The 21,096-nt window shown below is 45.0% G+C and overlaps 1 protein-coding gene across 2 annotated transcripts in view; it reads left to right on the top strand.

The window, feature by feature from the left end:
- The first annotated feature begins 205 nt into the window (after positions 1–205).
- LOC146866579 (tyrosine-protein phosphatase non-receptor type 9-like) overlaps positions 206–21,096 on the top strand; it is a 998,267-nt gene continuing 977,376 nt past the window's right edge. For both annotated transcript variants that reach the window (XR_014971897.1, XM_085636628.1), the window contains exon 1: positions 206–413. Coding sequence is in view for 1 of the 2 variants with exons in the window: in XM_085636628.1 (XP_085492754.1) it covers positions 381–413 (33 nt within the window). In the remaining variant the exon portion in view is untranslated. The remainder of the gene's footprint in view (positions 414–21,096) is intronic.

The following is a 21,096-nucleotide window of genomic DNA, read 5'->3' as shown; positions in this document are numbered from 1 at the left end:
TACATACAACAGATCACCTGATCTAGGCTCACCCTAAAAAGGAAAGAAAGCAGAGAAATAGATGGAGCGATTGGACTACACTCCGCTCTCTACTCCCAGTAAATCAGTCAAACCTTGCCTGTCTTTATCATGGCCGTCATGCTGGACCTCAGCGGCTTGTTCTCACACAATGACAGCGCTTCTGTTCTCGCGATATGTTGGCGGCGGGGGAGAAGAGGGGAATCAATTATAAACCTCGGCAGATAGGGGCAGCAGTTGCGTTTTAATGGAAGACGCGCGCTGACGTCGCCTCCTCCCGCACGCGCACTACTCAGTCGCAGACAGTGTGAGAGCGACAAGTGGCGCGTGCTGGAGAACGCTGCTCCAAGCGCCGCTACAACATGGCGGAAACGCTAAGCGCCCAGGAGGAGTTGGTGAGTGGTTTGTTTAGAACAGTGCATAAAACAGGTTAAATCACAGAATGCTCCGGGTGGAGTAATGCATACGAACCTCACTCTGGAGGGATCCCAAAGCCCTTTTCACACATGCCTGGGGCAGAAGGGATAGATGGGAGCCCAGAAGACCATGCATGAATCCCTGTACGTCTCTATTTATTTGGTTAGTTGGTAGAAACAGACTCGTTAATGCTATCCCTGGAAGCGGAGAACACTAACGTATCAGTCTAAGGTTAGGGGTCCCATTATTGATGCGTAACGTTAATTGTATGGCTTCTGGACACAGAAGGTTGCCTCAGCTGACCAAGTACAATCGTGTGCTGTGACGGTGGCTATTTGGTCATATTTTCCAATGTGCATCCTCGCGTTTTTTCTAGTCTGCCGTTTATTCGGCGCAACTTGGCAGAGCCAGCCCTCGCTGGGATAGAGTCCTGGGCTGAAACAAATGTGCCGATTCAGTTCTGCTGGCGAATAAGACGAGGCAGCAAGGGTCCCTTTTCACGGCCAGTCCCTGTCCGGCTACCTCATACATGCCAACATTTTAGAAGAAAGCGGGATATGAAAAAAATAATTACAGAGAATGTAATTCTCCCAGTGACTTCTATTGAGGGCGGGGCCTTAATCGGGGTTTTTAACCATGTATGGCACTTGCAAGAGTGCTGCTGCAAAGTAGGATATCAAAAACGCAAAAATATATATATATTTTTTATCTGTCAGTAGCACAGAGCAATCGCTACAGGAGGCAGAGCGAGGGTGACAAAAATGTTGTGCACTGGCCTGCAGGAGCAGGTACTGGTTGGTAGTGCATACTCCGAGTCACACAATACCACTCAATACCTGTCCGCAAAGGATCAATGAAGAATCTTTTTTTTTACATGCACGAGCCTGGAGACAAGCCTTGAAATTGGTAGTCTCTAGATTAATTCGGGAGGGTTGGCATGTATGCTACATGAAAACAGTAACTTGCCTCTTTACCACAAACATCTCCGCACCTCCCACTGCTCAGGACTACGAGGCTGGTGCCAGCCTGTTTGTTGGTGTGATGAGGGGGTGAGGTAGATGGGAGGGCAAGGAAGAGGCATGATATGGTGTTAAAAACAAAGGCTGGGGCGCATTGAAAATAATTAGAAGCTCATTAAGCTGAATCACAGAGCTGAGGTAGAGGGATGATGTTGTCTACAGGACATTAATGCTGAGTTCAAGGGCCCCTGTGAAAACTGTCACCCTCGGCCAGCACCCAGCTCGCCCAAGCCAAAAGCCTACTCTTCCTCGTGGTTTAGCTTCCTACTTCTTTCACCCGAGGGCAATAAATATCTTGTCTCAATCCATCAAAATGTCCGACTACCCTTTTGTGGGATGCTTAAGCTCTTGACTTAATGGGTTGCATACTAAATCTTGTGTGTGCAGTTGGAAGGGTGTTGGCTTTGTTTTGATACTATGTGGGGAGTGTTTGCATGTAATGTGTGAGTACCACGAAGGTGTGGCTTATATGTTGAGGGATGCAGCGCTTATTGGTTTATGATTTTCATTAAGCTGACAGCTTTGTACATGTTGCTTTACAGCACTTATGATCATAGCCCCCTTAGCTGGTTTCTGCTCATGATCCTCTATTCAAGGATCTATATTTTTTTAAGTCTATGGTCCTGAGTGGCGTAGATGGGAGAGAGACATTGTAGAGAGAAATCTTCTTGGATGGACTCTTTACTATAATCACATATCTAATTGTCATTGTGAGATTTCAAGTAGGGTTATAGTATGTAGCTCGTTGGAAACTGTAGTGGTAAAACTAAACGTAAGTCCTTTGTTGGCTTGCGGTGTGTAGTAAATATCTTCTGTAATTCAGTGTGTGTGCTTTTTTTTTTTTAAACAACGTTTGAGTTTCTTTGCCATTGTCTGGCCCAAGGGCCACAAATATATACATAGATTATAACCAGGCCCCGAAAAATCTACTTGCCCACTCGCGATTGCGAGTAAAATTTTATTTCATCAGGTCGAGCTTTTTTTAGCACCTACTAGTTCCATCGGGGGAGCGAGTTTAGGCTGGAAAGGAGCAGAAAGTGAAAGAGCAATAAAGATGCCATGAAATCTCGTTTTATCTTTGCACATTTGCTGTCTGTTCAAGGAAAGAGGTCAAATGTCATTTTGACTTTTTTTCTGCTGCTTTCAAAATGGAGTTTATTTTTCTCTCTCATTAGTTAGAGGTTTTTGTCAAGTGAGCTGCCTGAAGTCAGTTATTTTTCTCTAACACACAACATTTAAACAAATAGCCTGTTAATATTATAAATATTTCAAAATATATTTGGAGTTGTGAAAGCACATCTTTTTGTAATTAAGAAGTGTGATGCAAACAAGGTGTTTAATAGAAGCATAACAAACCAGAAAACTTTACTTGGTGATATGCAAACGACACATATTTGCAGAAACTCTATTTCCAAACATTGTTTGTCCACTATATAGTTTTATCAGTAAAACTGCATGTCAGTGGGAAAGTTTGTGGCCATTTCAGTGTTTCCTTCTGCGGATTACAAATGACAGTGTGCTACCACTTCATGGTTTAATTATGTATTTATTAAAAGTGATAGTTTTTAAACAGTCGTTTTTGGCCCTAAGATTTGGAGAAATACCCACGCTAGACCTCATGCCAAAATGGAGGATGTCCGGTCAAAGTGAAGACCAGTCCTGCTGTCTATGCCACCAGGGGCCTGAATCCCTGCTTCACATTGTCTGTGTTTGTCCTGCTTTGATGGTTCAACGAAGAGCTCTATTAGGGCGGGAGTTCCTTGAACGGGGAATTAGGTCCTGCAGGCATGCACTGGTGGAGTCCATGGACCCAATCAACACCATGCTGAACATTAGTCTGACTCAGTTATTGACGTGTTTTAAGAAAATGATCAGCTAATAGGATATGCGATGTGTAATCTGGAGGTGGTCCCTGAATGTAATTCTAAGTTGTAATAACTCGGAAACTTTTAATGTTAACCGAGCACGCACAGTAAATGTGAAGGGCGGGCTGCTAGGGACTGAAACTAGTAGGTCCCTATCCCGTTAGACTCAGATAACTATTTTATCTATTTCTGTATTCTTAATGATGTGAATATTTGTATAATTGTCTTTAATAGTGGGTTTCACAGTCCATTTGGCACCATATTCATACTTTGCTTAGTTCTGCTTATAGGCATTTTAAATATATATATTTTTTTACTTGAGGGACATTTTAGTTATCTGTGCAGAAAGCTTGCTTTTTTAGACCTCAGGGTAACAAATGATTCATTTTTAGTCACTTTTTATCTAACATAGATTAGTGTTGGTATCCTGACTAAAATTTCCAGGAAGAAAAGTTGAAGAAAGTAAAGGGTATGTAGCGTGAAGAGTCAAGGTTGTACTAGCTGTATGACATACCCATTTTTCATCCATTTTACTTTTTATTTATTATGTACTTAACCGTGTGATTTTTTTTAATGCTTTTAATTGGCTAATAAACTAAACAAACAAGCATTTACAATGCAATGGTCTCGGCATTCTTAAAGTTAGAGCTATTGGCATTGCTCATGACATTATTTTTGTTTGTTTTTGTTTTTAAAACATTTAAAGAAACGGCATTGTTATTTACAATGTCAATAGCTTAATCTCTCTCAAATGTGAGACCTATTGCATTTGCACCCACACAGAGCCACCCACACAGAGCCACCTACAAAGAGCTATTCACATGGAGCAACCCACACACAAATAGAGCCACCCACACAGAGCCACCTACACACACACAGAGTTACCCACACACAGACAGAGCCACCCACGCATAGAGCCACCTACAAAAAAAGCTACCCACACAGAGCCACACACACACACACACAGAGACCTCTGCAGCAAACACATTAACTCACTGAGCCGACGAACCAGGATTTGATTCTGTACCCTGTAGAATAAAGAGGGAACAACGCAGCAGGCTCACTATACTGTTTTAGAAGGAAAGAAAGCTGTGTATACACATTCGACTCTGCAGCAAAACGCCACTCATATGGCCCACACTAATTCTAAAACTCAGAGGACAGCAGCCAATTATGGTACATGCAGGCTGCATAACTCCACTAACCCCATTGACCGCCTCACACTGACATGTAACGTCTATGTTTCTTCTCCATGATACAGTACTGTACACAGCCAACGGACCTGGCATAAAATAACTGGAAAGATGCACCACATATTGCTGGCTAATCACCGGAAACTAATCTAGTCCACAACTGCAGGTCCCAACCAGCTAAATACTTGACATCTACTTAACACTCTACCAGACCCACCCCCCTTACAATATAGCTCTAAACATGCCTGCTCAGACCCATAAACCTTTCAACAACGTCTCAAATTGGACAATGCAGGGAAGGCAGCAACAGGCAAAGAAGGGGACCTGCAGTGCTGTTCAAAGCAGTCAGCTTACTGTAAGTAATCAACTGCGCTCTTACGTTTCACAATTCATCTGCCACAGTAAGTGATGCATTCCTTAATCCAATAACCGCAAGTAGGTGGTCACCACGCACATGGGGACACTTCCCACAGAGGAACTCCGAATACAAAACACCCTTACAAATTCATACCCAATACAGCAGTGAATCATGCAGCCAAGCGTTTCGGTGGGCCACACGGCGGTGGTAAGCGCTATTTAAATGTTTCAATACCGTTAAAGCAGGAAACAATACTGCAACCCTTGCTGGAGGGTGGGAACTAGGCGAACAGTTGTAAGGTGCTGGCAATTGTCTGGCATGGGGCGAGCGTTTTCACAGGACCGATTCACAAAGCTGTGGGTTACAGATTCAGTTCATTAAGCACTATCCGTGGGTAGTTTCTTTAGGCATAAGACGCGAGTATGTTCTACGCCCAAAGATTCAGGATGACATTATTTAAACCTGGAGTATGAGGACCTATCCCAAAAGTTTTAGTGAATCGTACCCAATAAATTGGTCAACTCACAAAACTTTAAACCCTAAGAATTAAGGCTGCGGTCTGGACAATATAGGTAGTGCTTGTGCTCTTCTGAAATGCGGCATTTTCACTGGTGTATTCATTGTGTTTGTCCCTCCTTAGTCTGCTAGTCATCTCCCATGGCGACTGGCCCTATTACATTAACTCTGCACTACTGTTCAATGTATGCTGCTTGTGAGCACTACTTTGTTTTCCCACTCGCTCGTATTACAGGAATGGGGTGTTTTCTGTGCTTGGTGATTTTCACCATGCCATCCCCTCTGCCGTCGCCCTCTGCACTTCTGCTCCTATCACTCTGCTTTTAGTACGGGAGGTGCTTTCTGCTCTCATTCATCACCCTCCACATACATCCGATGCTGTACATGTTAGGCGCTGTTTGTTTGTTTTTTTTGCAGTTTTATATAGCGCGAACTCGACCCGAAGGCAGAGCGTTTTACATGAGCACCAGTTGTTGTACACGGACAGATTCATTACTTTTTTTGTATGCACGGGGAGATGAAGTGATTTGCTTAGAATCCCTGTGGGGAGGAGATGAAGGGTGCTGGATCCCGGTTGTGACCTCCTTCCAGCTCTTCGTGTCTCTGACACCACGCCCCTATCGTAAAGACTATTGCTCTCCAAGGGATTGGACACCACCCGTATTCACAAGAGAGCGCGGAGGCACAGATCTCCATAAAACAGGCAGCTGTGATTCGCATGCACAGCCACAACGGGTCGATCCCGAAAAACACAAATTGTGGGAGCTACACAAATTCAGCTAAAAAGAATAGTTTTACATAACACATAACCTCTCACGAGGGCAGGGGATTCCAGTCAGTGTCTCCTGGGCGCCGTTCAGTTTCAGGCTCTCAGAGTCTCAGGGAGAAGTTGTCCAATGAGTGTCTCCCTGGCGGCTCCTGCACAGAAGCGTCGCGTCCCTGTTAATGTTTTAGACGCTCCCGGAAGGGGATTTGTTGTGCCCAAGCCCAAAGGCTGTAGAGAACACGCCCTGACCCCCCCTTGCGTTGCAGCCGTTGCCTGATAGAAGCTTCCCCGTGAAAGTTTTCTTCCTGGCCCTCCAGGCTCCTAGACAGACGTCTGCAGTGCCACTTGAATGACAGGGTCCGAGCCCTGGCAGCTTTTAAAAGATGTAACAAAGCCCCCCACTGCCCGTTCAGCGAGGAATTCTGGTAAGTCACGGACCCTGCCCCAGCCCTAAAACAAGGCAGAGCAAAAGGCACACCAGAAACGCAGCGTCCATTTCGGATTGGGGGCGTGTTTGTCTTTTCTCTCCTCCAGCCATTGGCTGGAGGAGAGAATGAGACTTCTTGCAAAAAACACGCCCCCCGATCCGAAAAGGACGGGGCATGATTGGAGTGACGGGACCTCTTCTCCAATGGCTGGCCAGCATTTACGAGGCCAGCCAATGGAGAACAGGGCAGAAGAGGGGCGGGTTCAAGCCCCTCTTCTCCCAAGTCATTAAATCTCCGGACTTCCGGTCTGCCGACCGGATGGTCCCGAGACCTAAAAAGAAAAATATAGTTTTTAAACAAGATTTGAGAAACATTCCTGGCCCCGACATGATGACAATGCTGTTAATTGCTAAGTCAGCGGTCATGTGTATCCTGTGGCTAGACTTGTATTATATTTGGGGGAAAAAGTTACGTCTATTAAATAAAACACGTTTTTTTAGGTCTCGGCTGCGCACATGCCCAGTCTCGCTGGCGAGATTGAATGTTTTGAGGAATTTTGTGTAAAGGGCATCAAGCCCCGCCCCTCTTTTCCATTGGCTGGCGTCACCGTTTATGCTAAACGGTGGCCAGCCATTGGAAAAGAGGTGTTTGTGACGTTTTCGTCTGGCTTTCTGAGCCGTTCCATTTGGACGGGCTCGTCTGCCTTCCGTGCGTCGTGAAAGCTTTCTTATCTTTATTGGGCCATGTGTTTCAAACACATGACCCCATAAAGACAAGAAAGCTTTCACAAGGACGAAAGTGAAAGCGGACCGTGCTTGTTGCTGAACACTGCTGTAAATCGGGTGACATCCGGCTTGTTAGAAGAGCAGACACCTCATGTGCTTGTGAAGGGAGTGGGGGTACATTTATCACTGCGCCTCAATTGCTGCACTCCGTTCCTTGTTTTCGTTTCGCGACCGCACTTGTTTTTACTTTGAGCATGGCGCCGCTTCACGGACACCACGTTCGATTTATTGATATATTTCTTAACTTTAACATTGAGCGCGGCGCCTGCTTCAAATTTGAGGTTAAGAAATATATAAAGAAACCAAGCGCGGTGTCTGTGAAGCGGCGCCACGCTCAGTTTTAAACTTAAGCATTTGCAAAGCAGTTGGACCGATTACATTGCAAATGCTTGTTTTTAACTCGTGATTATCACTGGGCCGCATTCCCAAAAGCCTTTGATTCGCTCCAATGAGCGTGAAGGCATCGGTGACACCTCCCTGGCCAGCCTCCTCCCGCTCTTCGCTCGGGACCACAGCACCCCACAGGATCCCTGAGGGTCTCAGTACATTCATCACTGCGACCCCGAGGCGCGAGGGGAGGTCTCTTCTTTGGTAGAGCACAACAACTCCCGTAATCTGCATTGCTGCTCCTTTCCAGACGAGGAGGAGGGCCGCCTCACGGCACAGGCGAGCTGCGTCCCCGAAGCGGAGGCGCCCCCACAGGCTACACCCAAAAGAGCCCAGCGGAGAAGAAGGGCTGCCTCGGGGCCTGGTAGCATTCAACAGTAGGGTGCCGCTCGGAGATGGGGCCTCCGGCAGGGAGCGAGTCAGACCCGTTCCTGGAGGGTTCCGGCGGTCCGCTGAGCGAGAAGCTAGTCAGCCTGACCCTCTAAGCAAGAAGCATGGGCATCGGAGCTGACAGCGAGAGGGGCGATGATGGCTTAGCCACCGCGTAGGTGGTAGCCGTATCCTTGTCACCAATGGTCCTGGTGATGACAGTGAGGGGGAGAGTGCAAGCCTGGCCCCCGAGCGCAGGGCCCAGGTGCATATCACGGTGGCTATAGAGGCAGTGGAGGATGAAGACTGCTACGTCCCTTTCCCGGGTGCCCAGGAAGGAGGGGGCAGGTGCAGCGAGGATGACAGAAACGACAAGTACAGGTACCCCAGTGTGTTAAAGTTTATAACAGCAGTGTAACCGGCAACATTCCACGCAGCCTTAGTAACGTACAGCACTTGGAGTTGTATTTCTTTAATTGGGAAGACAATAATTCTTTATCACGAATGTTGTTGGATAAAATGCTTTTTATGTGTACATTCCCAGAGTGGCGCTGCATGTGCGGGGAGGCAATACTAATGATGGAGCGACGCTGCTAGGCTGCGATGAATAACTTGTGATTGCATCAGATGGTAAAGTGCAGGTGCATGGTGGATCAGTACTTCTGGCTCACTGTTTACAGCAGCAAAACAAAACGCCACTGTAGTTTTAAAGTCTGAGATTGGGCCGCCTTCGTTTGCCACCACTTTAGGGCCGCCCCTTTCTCACCAGGAATCCGTGTTTACTAAGGTGCTGAGGTGGTGTCTGGAGCTAGGAGTGCCTTTCTGCTGACATCTTACTCATGCGGGGAGCAGTCCTTCGACTGGAGGCCTTTAATTTTGTACAAGGGAGAAAGTCCATTCTAACGGGCCCATTCACTATAATTTATTGCATCACGTACTGTCTGGTCCATCCCTGGTTTGTAGAATCGGCAACTGCATCGAAAGATTCAGATATGCAAAGTCAGAAAAAGCACCTGCCTAAGTGGCGCGATGTATGAGACTACACACCACATAACATCCTTACACGAAGATAAGACAACGTCCTTTCCTATGGAATAGCGTTTTATATCTCTGACCCCTCCTTTCCTAACCTCTCCTGTTGTCAACTCAGTGTTCCTCCGCCATACAACTGATCTCCTGAACGATTGTCACTCAGTGAAACGCTCAGTAGAGTCAAGGTGGTCATGTATGCTTAATGTGTGTTTTTTTTTTTTGCAGTACATGGGTCTACAATTTAATGCGGAGCCCTAAACAGCACCAGCACCTGCTCCCGAGTGTAATTACATAGTTTTCAGGGAAGGATAAACTGGGGCATATCCAGAATGTAGCCCCAACTAGTAATACATTTATCATGGCTGACTCTGCAATAACGGGTCAGGGCTGCTTCCCAATCTATGCATAACATTTTCAGCATAGAGTTCCTTATTATTATTCTTATTATTTGAAATTTGATTAAGCGCACGCCGGCGCTGTGGACGGCGACAGTCGAGGACAGAGACTAGCAGCTTGCAAATAACCAGGTCTTCAGTTTACGTCTGAACTGGGATTCAGAGTCAATCATGCGGATGTTGAGTGGGAGAGCATTCCATGATTTTGCCGTGATCACTTCAAATGCTCTACCACCTTTCCTGAATTTGTAGTACCTGGGGGAGTGAAGAAGGCGGAGGTGGTTGGATCTGAGCATGCGGCAAGAATGAACTAGCTTAAGCCTTTGTCTGAGGTATCCTGGCCCCTTGCCATTCAAGGCCCTGAACGTTAAGACCAGGGCTTTGAACTGAATGCGGGAGGAGATAGGAAGCCAATGGAGGTTTCTCAAATGGGGGGAAATCGAATGGCGGTAGGGGATATTGCATATCAGCCTGGCTGCTGCGTTTTGTACCATCTGAAGTCGATGAAGGAGATATGCGGGTGTACCCACGTAGAGGCTATTACAATAGTCCAGGTGGGACGTGATGAGGGCACGAACAACAGTTTTCAAGGAATCCGTAGGCAGGTAGGGAGAGATCTTTTTTTATCATACGCAGTTTACCGAAACAGGCTGAAGTGACTTTAAGAATTAGGGTTTTACCCAGCAATTCATTATCAATTTGGATGCCCAGATTGCGGGCCGATTTGACCGGGGGGGGGGGGGGGGGGGGTTAAGTTCCGGCGGCCACCAGGATGACGGAGGTAAAGGATCTTTTTGGTTAAAGAAGAGAACCTCAGTTTTGTCGGTGTTTAGCTTCAGGGTGTTGGAGGTCATCCAGGATACGATGTTAGAGAGACATGCTTTATAATTAGCGAGTCCCTTGTCCAAGAGATCTTTAAAGGAGAAAATAAGCTGAGTATCATCAGCGTATGAGACCACCCTGACCCCGGACGCCTCCACGACCCTAGCCAAGGGGGACAAATAGACGTTAAAAAAGCGGGGGCTGAGGGCAGAACCCTGAGGGACTCCGCAACTGAGGCTTTTTTTGTCTTTAGACACAAAGGGGTGACAGCACACCTGTTGCGTTCTGTCTGAGAGAAAGGATCTGATCCAGGCCAGAGGAGTGTCCCGAATCCCCATTTCGTAGAGTCTGTCTAACAGAATGGAGTGAGACACGGTATCGAAGGCTGCGGACAGATCGAGGAGTACCAGCATGGCCACCTCGCCTCTGTCCACGCATTCCCTAATGGTTTCAGAGACCTCCAGAAGTGCAGTCTCTGTACTGTAGCCGGATCTAAAACCGGATTGTGAATCGTGGAGGAGATTCCGGGTTTCTAAATAGTCAGTTAATTGCTCCTGTATGATTTTTTCTAGTATTTTGGCTGGCTTGGGGAGAAGAGATATCGGACGATAGTTGGAGTATACTGCTGGGTCAGCATCTGCCTTTTTTAAAATGGGGATCAACATGGCCTGTTTCCAAATTATGGGGAATTGGCCAGTGGAGAGGGAGAAATTCCAAATAGAGGTGAGCGGTTGGGCGATAGCAGGGGCAAGGGTAGTGAACACTTGGGCAGGAACCGGATCGAGAGGAGAGCCTGATTTGCACTGTTGGATTTTAATAATGGCAGTGTCAGCAGTGATTTCTTTGAAATCATGAAAGAGTGTCGTCTTTGAAGGAGAAGGATCCTGAGGGTAGATGTCCTCGGCTTTCTGATCCGAAGGGGTGAAGGTGGAGAAAATGTCAATGATTTTGTTATGAAAGAAGTCGGAAAGACCATCGCATAGATCTTGGTTGGGTTTAGTGGGGTAGGTCAGGGCGGAGGGTTTAGTAAAGCTTTTTACAATTTTGTATAACGTTTTTGACTAGTTTTTTGCAGCAGTAATTTTGTCAGCAAAATAGTCTTTCATAGTAGACTTTTTAAGAGAGTGGAATTTTTTCACCGCCGTTCTATAGATAGCCTTGGCTGAGGGGTCATATGTTCCACGCCAGCGGCGTTCAAGCCTTTTGCATTTACTTTTTTCCTCACGAAGCATTGGGGAGAACCAAGGGGCGGAGGGAGAAGATCGAGCAGAGGATAGGAGTTGTAAGGGGGCGATAGAGTCCACTGCAGAGGAGAGGTGTCTGTTGAACTCCTCAATATCGGTGTTGGGATCCGCTGAAGCACGCCATTCCTGATTGTCAAGTAAAGGCTTGATTTTGTCAGAAGTGACTTTAAACCATTTTCTTCCCAAGGCCCCCTTAATACTGTTATTGGACGGCTGAGAGCTGGAGGCCAGGTAAAAAGGAATAAGGAAGTGGTCTGACCAGGTCACGGGGAGAGGCCGCAAGGTTACGAGGGCCGAGAGGTTCGAAAATAAAAGGTCTAGGGTGTGGCCTGCTTTGTGCGTAGGACCATGGATTCTCTGATCTTGGTTAATAACTTCTCCCCTCGGTCAGCCTCGAGGGTTGTCCTTGGGCCAAGGGCAAACACCCCGCTCTGTTTATTGAAAAGTAAGACAGTCCTAAATGGGGGTTAATGGGTGCATCGCGCGCCACTGCCACTTGAAACTGCTGCACACATGATAGCTACAGCACCCTCTTCATAGAACCAGTTTTTTCTTTCCCTCCATTCTTCCTTTGTGTATCAATGATCAGATTTGCCATCTGTTGAACAGTAACTGTGAATTCCAACTTGTTTTATGGACTTCGGTATTAGGTTTTGTCTAAAAAAATCTGTATTTTGTAGAGCATGACGGTCACCCGCTCTAGTGGGTTTAGTATGCTATTTACAACAAGCATTTGCAATGCAATAGGTCTCGCATTTGCTAGAGTTTAGGCTATTGGCATTCTAAATGACAATGCCTGTTATTTTTGTGTTTTGAAAACCAACACATAAACAAAAGGCATTGTCCTTTACAATGCCAATAGCTCAAAGTCTCGCAAATGCTTGTTATTGTAGTCAAGCAGGCCCACGGGCTTGCCCCAGTTTCAGGGGCTGGGACAGCATGACGGCCATTCTGAATCACTTTGAGGAGTAACTGCCAAGCCACAGTCTTTGCAAGGACCTCGCGTCAGGACACGCAAAGCTCCAAAAAATACAATCCTGACAGCTCTGAAATGGAAAAGGTTGCCTTTGGCTTCATGTTTCCCGAATTCCGCCACAATCCTGCGCTGTTCTCCTTCTCGTTCGGGTGAACATGAAGTGAGTGATGGCCCATTACTGCCACGCTCCAGACGTAGCTGTAGGTAATTCTCGCAGCCAGGCCTCGCCCTGATGTAAGAGGGTTTTTGGCGTCTGCTGTTCCAGGTTCTGCTAAAACCTGCTCTAACACACGATTTGCATGTCTGGTTTACGATAATCAATCACCAAAGATTGTTGCTCACGCAGGTTAGGTCTATAGACTGCACACACCAGCTGATGGAGAGAACATTTTCGCAATCTCTGGTTACTAATGTGCTGTTAGTAGGTTGTCTTCATAGTCTGTGAATGCAGGTGTTCCCGCGTCAACTTTTGTGCATTTTTACTCCGACTCTCGGCAAGCAAGGGCATTATTTAGATCTGATGGTGAGATATGGAGATTGACAAAATCTGCCATTTAAGTGAAGTTGTTCAGTTGTTTCAAACAGCCTAGTGAAGGATAAAGTGGTAATTGCAAGAGACATACAAACCCCTAGAAAGCAATCCCAACAAAAACTAAACATCCTAATGGTGAAGGAAACAGCACTTTGAGCTCCAGCTAGAGGAACAAGCGGACGCGAAAGTGAAAGTGATCGCAATCGCGATCAAACTTTAAAGCGGCCGCGAAAGTGAAAGAAAACGAATGCTTTCAGGCTGCCAAATGGTGCGCGCGCCCGGAGCACATGCACTGTAGTTGGCGGCCTGAAATGCACTCGTTTCCACTTCCAAAAGCGCTTACTATAAGTCTCGCCAGAGCAGCGCTAAAGCGCTGTCTCAGGCGAGACCTAAAAATGTAAAGTAAAATTAAATATATGGCAGTAGATGTCTCTGACATAAGCACACTGGGTTCTTGATAAATGGGCCCCGCCTTGCAGTTAAAATAAAGTCAGGCTGTCACTTGTGAGCTTTACTCAGTACAGAACAGGCCCTTCCCCCCAGGAAGCGCTGGGCATGTCACTTCCCCTCCTCCTCTCTCTTTTTTTCTCCACCCCTCTTGTATCTATCCAGCCTATCTCTCGCTCACATAAATACACCTCACATAAAACCAATCTATACCACAGTGCAACAATCCATATAAACGCACTCCACACTATGCCATATAATTCAAAATCACCAGAATTTCCCTCAGTCCCACATGGTTCCACAAAATCAACTCGACACGTTTCCATTCCACACCACATAATTCAACAAGAAATCACATAATACAAATCAACACCATTACATAACACACCACATACATACAATCCACACCACATAATTCTACATCACGCAACATAATTAAACTCCACTACAGAACACTCCACAACACAAAATACCATACCATATAATTACTCTCCATGACACCGAATCCCACTCTGCGCAATTCAAATACACAAAATACCACACAATTACTATCCTCCTAATACAACTGCATACCAGATACATTCACTCCACAACACACAAGTAAGCAAGCATTTGCGATGGAATAGGTCTCGCCTTTGTGAGAGTTTGAGCTATTGGCATTGTAATTGACAGTGCCTTTCATTTATGTGTTTTGAAAACCTGTAAGTGGTGCGTAAACACACACTTTGCTCTTATAGTCTTTGCTTACGAGAAGCAATGCTAGCAGTAAAAGAGGCGCAGTTACTGCCAGCCTTGGTTCTAGTAAGCAACGACTACAAGTACAAAGTGCGTGTTTATGCACCGCTTGCAGGTTTTCAAAACACATAAATAAATGGCAGTCATTTACAATGCCAATATCTCAAACTAATGCAAAGGCGAGACCTATTGCATTGCAAATGCTTGTTTGTACAGCAGACATGCTGAACTCGCTCATTTGAAGGTGCTCTCATATGTGAAAATGAAGAAAATGGCAGGTCAATTAATTAAAATAGTTGCCCACGTTCCCATCATTTGAAACTAGTTTATGGGTCAAGAGCATTACAAATGGGTCGAGTAGATTATTTAAGTCACTAGACCTGCAGGTTTAGTAACATTGTTACAATTTTTCGAGGCCTGGTAACATGCATAGCATTGCATATTAGCATTAGATAATAAACAGTACAACCTGCTGCAATAAAACTAGTTTGTCTCTCCCTGAACCCTTCCCAGGTGCAGTTCCATAAGTCCCCACACAATTTATAGAGTTCATCCCATATCCCGACCATAGGACTGTACTTCCTCCTCTATGATGGTGGCAATCGACAACAGGGGCACCAAAGTAATACCTTTAGTCAGTCCACGTTGCCAAATCTTTATATGTTTCCGAGGACGTCCTGGTGCTTGAAAAACAGATCCTCCAACCCCATACAAAAGTCCATTCCCCTTTTCCAGGCACTCAACAGGAGTGGTGTATCAGACTTCCACAGTCCAGCTACATCTCCTTTGGCTAGTGTGAGGCCTAAAAATAAAAGCTGGCGCTTGTATCTATTGCCTCCAATTTTACCCGTAATATGAAGCAGTGTCAGTTTAGGAGATCTAGGGAGTCCCCACCCTGGGACCTCAGCAAGGCACATAATCAGTCATTTCCAAAACCTATCTAAGGCTGCAACAAGCCCGAATCGTATGTAGGAAAGTGCCTTCATCATTTTGGCTGTGCAGACACACAGGGGATTCCACCAGCCCAGCCCTCCAAAGCCAATGTCATGTGTAATAAGCCCTATGTAGGTATTTGAATTGGATTTTGAACAGGTCAGACCAGCTCTGGTTTATTTACAAATGCTTGGGTCTTCTGCAATATGTTTTGGGGTGGCGAGTTAAATTATAGGGGCTGTGAGAAGTCGTAAGAAAATGCTGCTACCCTAGTCACCCCCTTCTGCCTTTTTATGTCCGCAGTGTAACAAAGTTTTATTTTAACGATAATTTGATGCAATGATTTCTGAAATTTTTATAAAAATAATGAACTTTCCATTGGGTGACAAACTTTTTGTGTTTTTGTACTCCAATTGTATAGCACTTTTTATATAGCAATATACCTAGTTGTGTTAATTATGACACAGTAATGTGATTAATTGTGAAAGGAATTTTATTGCGTATGCTTTGATGGTTTTAAATTTTTTAACCGAATAAAGCTAATTTTTGACTTGACTTGAATTGGATTAATCTGAGGTGCGACGAAATGTCCGCTCCCTGGGAGGCTTCAAGGGCCTCTGTCCAATCATTATTGTCGAGGGCCCACAGGTTCATCTGCCACGCCAACCTTAGGGTCTTGAGAGTGGTGCCACTGTGTGATGAGGGATTGGTATATTTTCAAGATTTTGTGATGGCCCATCCCACCCATCAGTAGCTTCCCTTCTAAGGGGTTAAAATCTGTGAGGGCCGCAAAGTTGATTATATGTGTGTCGGGGGGGGGGTGCGCAAGGTGAAGTAGAGACGAGAGGCTGCTTGGACTGTCTTCAATAGTTTTATTCCTTAACACAATGGAAGTTCTTTTAAGGTCCTGACAATGAGGAGCGATGGGGCAATAGGCCTGGGCTTGTCTCCTCATCTCACGTCCTTCTTCTAGGGTCCCGAATGGTCACCTGGTTGCTTCACCGGAGGGGACTCAGGAGCGTATACATAAAAAAAAAAGAAGAGAAATCTGCCTTAGACTCAGGCACGGTTCAAAAGTTGTAGGGTAGGTGTGTGTGGGGTCACCGTAGTAAGGAGGGTGTGCACGAACTAGTAGCTGAACCAACACCGTTATACGTGCCAGAAAGGTTTCAGTAGCAGATGAACCGTCTGCTCACTTTCAGGAGGTGTCCCCTGGTTTTTCCAACACCCGCCGCCCTGACCCCAGGAGACTTTCCCGTACCTGCTGAAGCCAGGAACCTCCGGGTCCCTGGCCGGGCGCTGCATGGTCCCAGCCTCCTGGCTCGTCCGAGGATCGTCCACCGCCTGCACCGGTCACCGCTGTCTTCTCCTCGTCCTTTCGGTCGTCTCTGCCTCGGCGTTCGCCCTCTCCTCGCTTCTCCGCTTCTCCCTCAAGTTCCGTGTCCGCCTCTCGATCTTCCTGACTCGTCCAATCCGGAGCGACGACGTCATAGGGGGCGTGGCCTTCCCACGAAGAGGAGACTGTGTCCTTAAAGGGCCAGGGCTCCGGAAAGGCTTCCATCTGTAAGTGAGGTGATCCCTTCCTGGCCTCTGGGGGCTGTGGGGCACAAGAGGGGGACGACAAAGGTGAGTCCGGGGACTGTTGTAGAGGGATAGGGGGCACATCCCGACAATGTGGCATTAGTGCATGGCAAAATCGAAGATATTTATATATCTGGCTGTGGGGCATGGAGTATTCGTCTCTGAGTTCTTGAAATGACTTAAGGGTAAGGCCATGCATTACATCTCCAATAAAGGAAATCCCTATCTGGTCCCAGCCGCAAAAGCCCTGAAGATCTGCCGAGTGAGGCAGCAGCCGCTTGTGCCAAAGCAGTGTCTCGCATTATACGGCCCCACCATCCTATCCTACGGAGTGATTGTCGCCATGTAATATTATGAATCTAGTGGCTGGGGGAAGGGCCCGAACATCCCGCCTACGATACAGGTATGTATACAGGGTGGGGTCCTTCAGTAACCATCGCTCTATGGCATTGGCTGGGTCATCTCTCAAACCGTATCACCAGTCATTGAGCACCTGGAGGTGTGATTCTGCTGTGACAGGATTAAATATCAGCAGCTGCGCTACCACCGCAGTATGTAGATTGAAAACCTGTGCAGAGTACCACATGGGACGCTCCACCCTGCCCCCCCCTAAAAACTGTCCCAGCATAGCATTAATTTGATGAAACCACAACAGCAGAATTGAAAAGGAATGATTCTGTAGGTGGTAAAGTAATCGTGGGAGAGAGACCATTTTAAATATAGCAGACCTCCCATAGAGAGACAGTGGCAAACCTGACCATGATCTAATTTCCGTCTTCACCCTCTGTCACAATACCTAGATTGCGATCCCGTGATAGCTTTTGGTTATCTGACAGAAATACCCCCAGATATTGCAATCCTTCCATGGCCTGTGACAGATCTGCAGCCTAAAGGCCGTGCCCGAGTTTCCCCCGCAGTGGCCATATAGCTGATTTATGAACGTTCATATAGGGGCCCGACTTTTCTCCAGAGATTTGCATAATTTGCAAAATCCTGGGGCCCGATTTGTGAAATGTGATGTGGTGTGAAATGTGTGATGTGGTGTGAAATGTGAAATGTGAAATGTGATGTGGTGTGAAATGTGAAATGTGATGTGGTGTGAAATGTGAAATGTGATGTGGTGTGAAATGTGAAATGTGAAATGTGATGTGGTGTGAAATGTGAAATGTGATGTGGTGTGAAATGTGTGATGTGGTGTGACATGTGTGATGTGGTGTGACATGTGTGATGTGGTGTGAAATGTGAAATGTGATGTGGTGTGAAATGTGATGTGGTGTGAAATGTGAAATGTGATGTGGTGTGAAATGTGTGATGTGGAGTGAAATGTGTGATGTGGTGTGAAATGTGAAATGTGATGTGGTGTGAAATGTGAAATGTGATGTGGTGTGAAATGTGAAATGTGATGTGGTGTGAAATGTGAAATGTGATGTGGTGTGAAATGTGAAATGTGAAATGTGATGTGGTGTGAAATGTGAAATGTGATGTGGTGTGAAATGTGAAATGTGATGTGGTGTGAAATGTGAAATGTGATGTGGTGTGAAATGTGAAATGTGATGTGGTGTGAAATGTGATGTGGTGTGAAATGTGATGTGGTGTGAAATGTGTGATGTGGTGTGAAATGTGAAATGTGATGTGATGTGAAATGTGATGTGGTGTGAAATGTGTGATGTGGTGTGAAATGTGTGATGTGGTGTGAAATGTGAAATGTGATGTGGTGTGAAATGTGTGATGTGGTGTGAAATGTGAAATGTGAAATGTGATGTGGTGTGAAATGTGGTGTGAAATGTGATGTGGTGTGAAATGTGAAATGTGATGTGGTGTGAAATGTGAAATGTGATGTGGTGTGAAATGTGAAATGTGATGTGGTGTGAAATGTGAAATGTGATGTGGTGTGAAATGTGAAATGTGAAATGTGATGTGGTGTGAAATGTGAAATGTGATGTGGTGTGAAATGTGAAATGTGATGTGGTGTGAAATGTGAAATGTGGTGTGATGTGAAATGTGATGTGAAATGTGAAATGTGATGTGAAATGTGATGTGAAATGTGATGTGAAATGTGAAATGTGGTGTGATGTGAAATGTGATGTGAAATGTGAAATGTGGTGTGATGTGAAATGTGATGTGAAATGTGATGTGAAATGTGAAATGTGGTGTGATGTGAAATGTGATGTGAAATGTGGTGTGATGTGAAATGTGATGTGAAATGTGAAATGTGGTGTGATGTGAAATGTGATGTGAAATGTGAAATGTGGTGTGATGTGAAATGTGATGTGAAATGTGAAATGTGGTGTGATGTGAAATGTGATGTGAAATGTGAAATGTGGTGTGAAATGTGGTGTGATGTGAAATGTGATGTGAAATGTGATGTGAAATGTGGTGTGATGTGAAATGTGATGTGAAATGTGGTGTGATGTGAAATGTGATGTGAAATGTGAAATGTGGTGTGATGTGAAATGTGAAATGTGGTGTGATGTGAAATGTGATGTGAAATGTGAAATGTGGTGTGATGTGAAATGTGATGTGAAATGTGGTGTGATGTGAAATGTGATGTGAAATGTGAAATGTGGTGTGATGTGAAATGTGGTGTGATGTGAAATGTGATGTGAAATGTGATGTGAAATGTGGTGTGATGTGAAATGTGATGTGAAATGTGAAATGTGGTGTGATGTGAAATGTGATGTGAAATGTGATGTGAAATGTGGTGTGATGTGAAATGTGATGTGAAATGTGGTGTGATGTGAAATGTGATGTGAAATGTGAAATGTGGTGTGATGTGAAATGTGATGTGAAATGTGAAATGTGGTGTGATGTGAAATGTGGTGTGATGTGTGATGTGAAATGTGATGTGAAATGTGAAATGTGGTGTGATATGTGATGTGAAATGTGATGTGAAATGTGATGTGAAATGTGATGTGAAATATGAAATGTGATGTGATGTAAAATGTGATGTGAAATGTGAAATGTGGTGTGATGTGAAATGTGATGTGAAATGTGAAATGTGGTGTGATATGTGATGTGAAATGTGATGTGAAATATGAAATGTGATGTGATGTAAAATGTGATGTGAAATGTGAAATGTGGTGTGATGTGAAATGTGATGTGAAATGTGAAATGTGGTGTGATGTGAAATGTGGTGTGATGTGAAATGTGATGTGAAATGTGAAATGTGGTGTGAAATGTGAAATGTGGTGTGATGTGAAATGTGATGTGAAATGTGAAATGTGGTGTGATGTGAAATGTGATGTGAAATGTGAAATGTGGTGTGAAATGTGAAATGTGGTGTGATGTGAAATGTGATGTGAAATGTGAAATGTGGTGTGATGTGAAATGTGGTGTGTGTAGAAATGTGATGTGAAATGTGGTGTGATGTGAAATGTGATGTGAAATGTGGTGTGATGTGAAATGTGATGTGGTGTGGAAATGTGATGTGAAATGTGGTGTGATGTGAAATGTGATGTGAAATGTGAAATGTGGTGTGATGTGAAATGTGATGTGAAATGTGAAATGTGGTGTGATGTGAAATGTGATGTGAAATGTGGTGTGATGTGAATGTGATGTGAAATGTGAAATGTGGTGTGATGTGAAATGTGATGTGAAATGTGGTATGATGTGAAAATGTGATGTGAAATGTGGTGTGATGTGAAATGTGGTGTGATGTGAAATGTGATGTGAAATGTGGTGTGATGTGAAATGTGATGTGAAATGTGAAATGTGGTGTGATGTGAATGTGATGTGAAATGTGGTGTGATGTGAAATGTTGATGTGAAATGTGAAATGTGGTGTGATGTGAAATGTGATGTGAAATGTGAAATGTGGTGTGATGTGAAATGTGTGTGATGTGAAATGTGATGTGAAATGTGATGTGAAATGTGATGTGATGTGAAATGTGATGTGAAATGTGAAATGTGGTGTGATGGATGAAATGTGATGTGAATGTGAAATGTGGTGTGATGTGAAATTGTGATGTGAAATGTGAAATGTGGTGTGATGTGAATATGTGAAATGTGGTGTGATGTGTGAAATGGTGATGTGAAATGTGATGTGAAATGAAATGTGGTGTGATGTGAAATGTGATGTGAAATGTGAAATGTGGTGTGATGTGAAATGTGGTGGATGTGAAATGTGAAATGTGGGTGTGATGTGAAATGTGATGGTGAAATGTGAAATGTGGTATGTGAAATGTGAAATGTGGTGTGATGTGAAATGTGATGTGAAATGTGAAATGTGGTGTGATGTGAAATGTGAAATGTGGTGTGATGTGAAATGTGATGTGAAATG

The sequence above is a fragment of the Triturus cristatus genome, chromosome 2_1, assembly GCF_964204655.1.
Source record: "Triturus cristatus chromosome 2_1, aTriCri1.1, whole genome shotgun sequence".
NCBI classification, from domain to species: domain Eukaryota; kingdom Metazoa; phylum Chordata; class Amphibia; order Caudata; family Salamandridae; genus Triturus; species Triturus cristatus.
The sequence above is the reverse complement of the archived record's forward strand: the minus strand, read 5'-3'. Positions and strand labels throughout refer to the sequence as shown.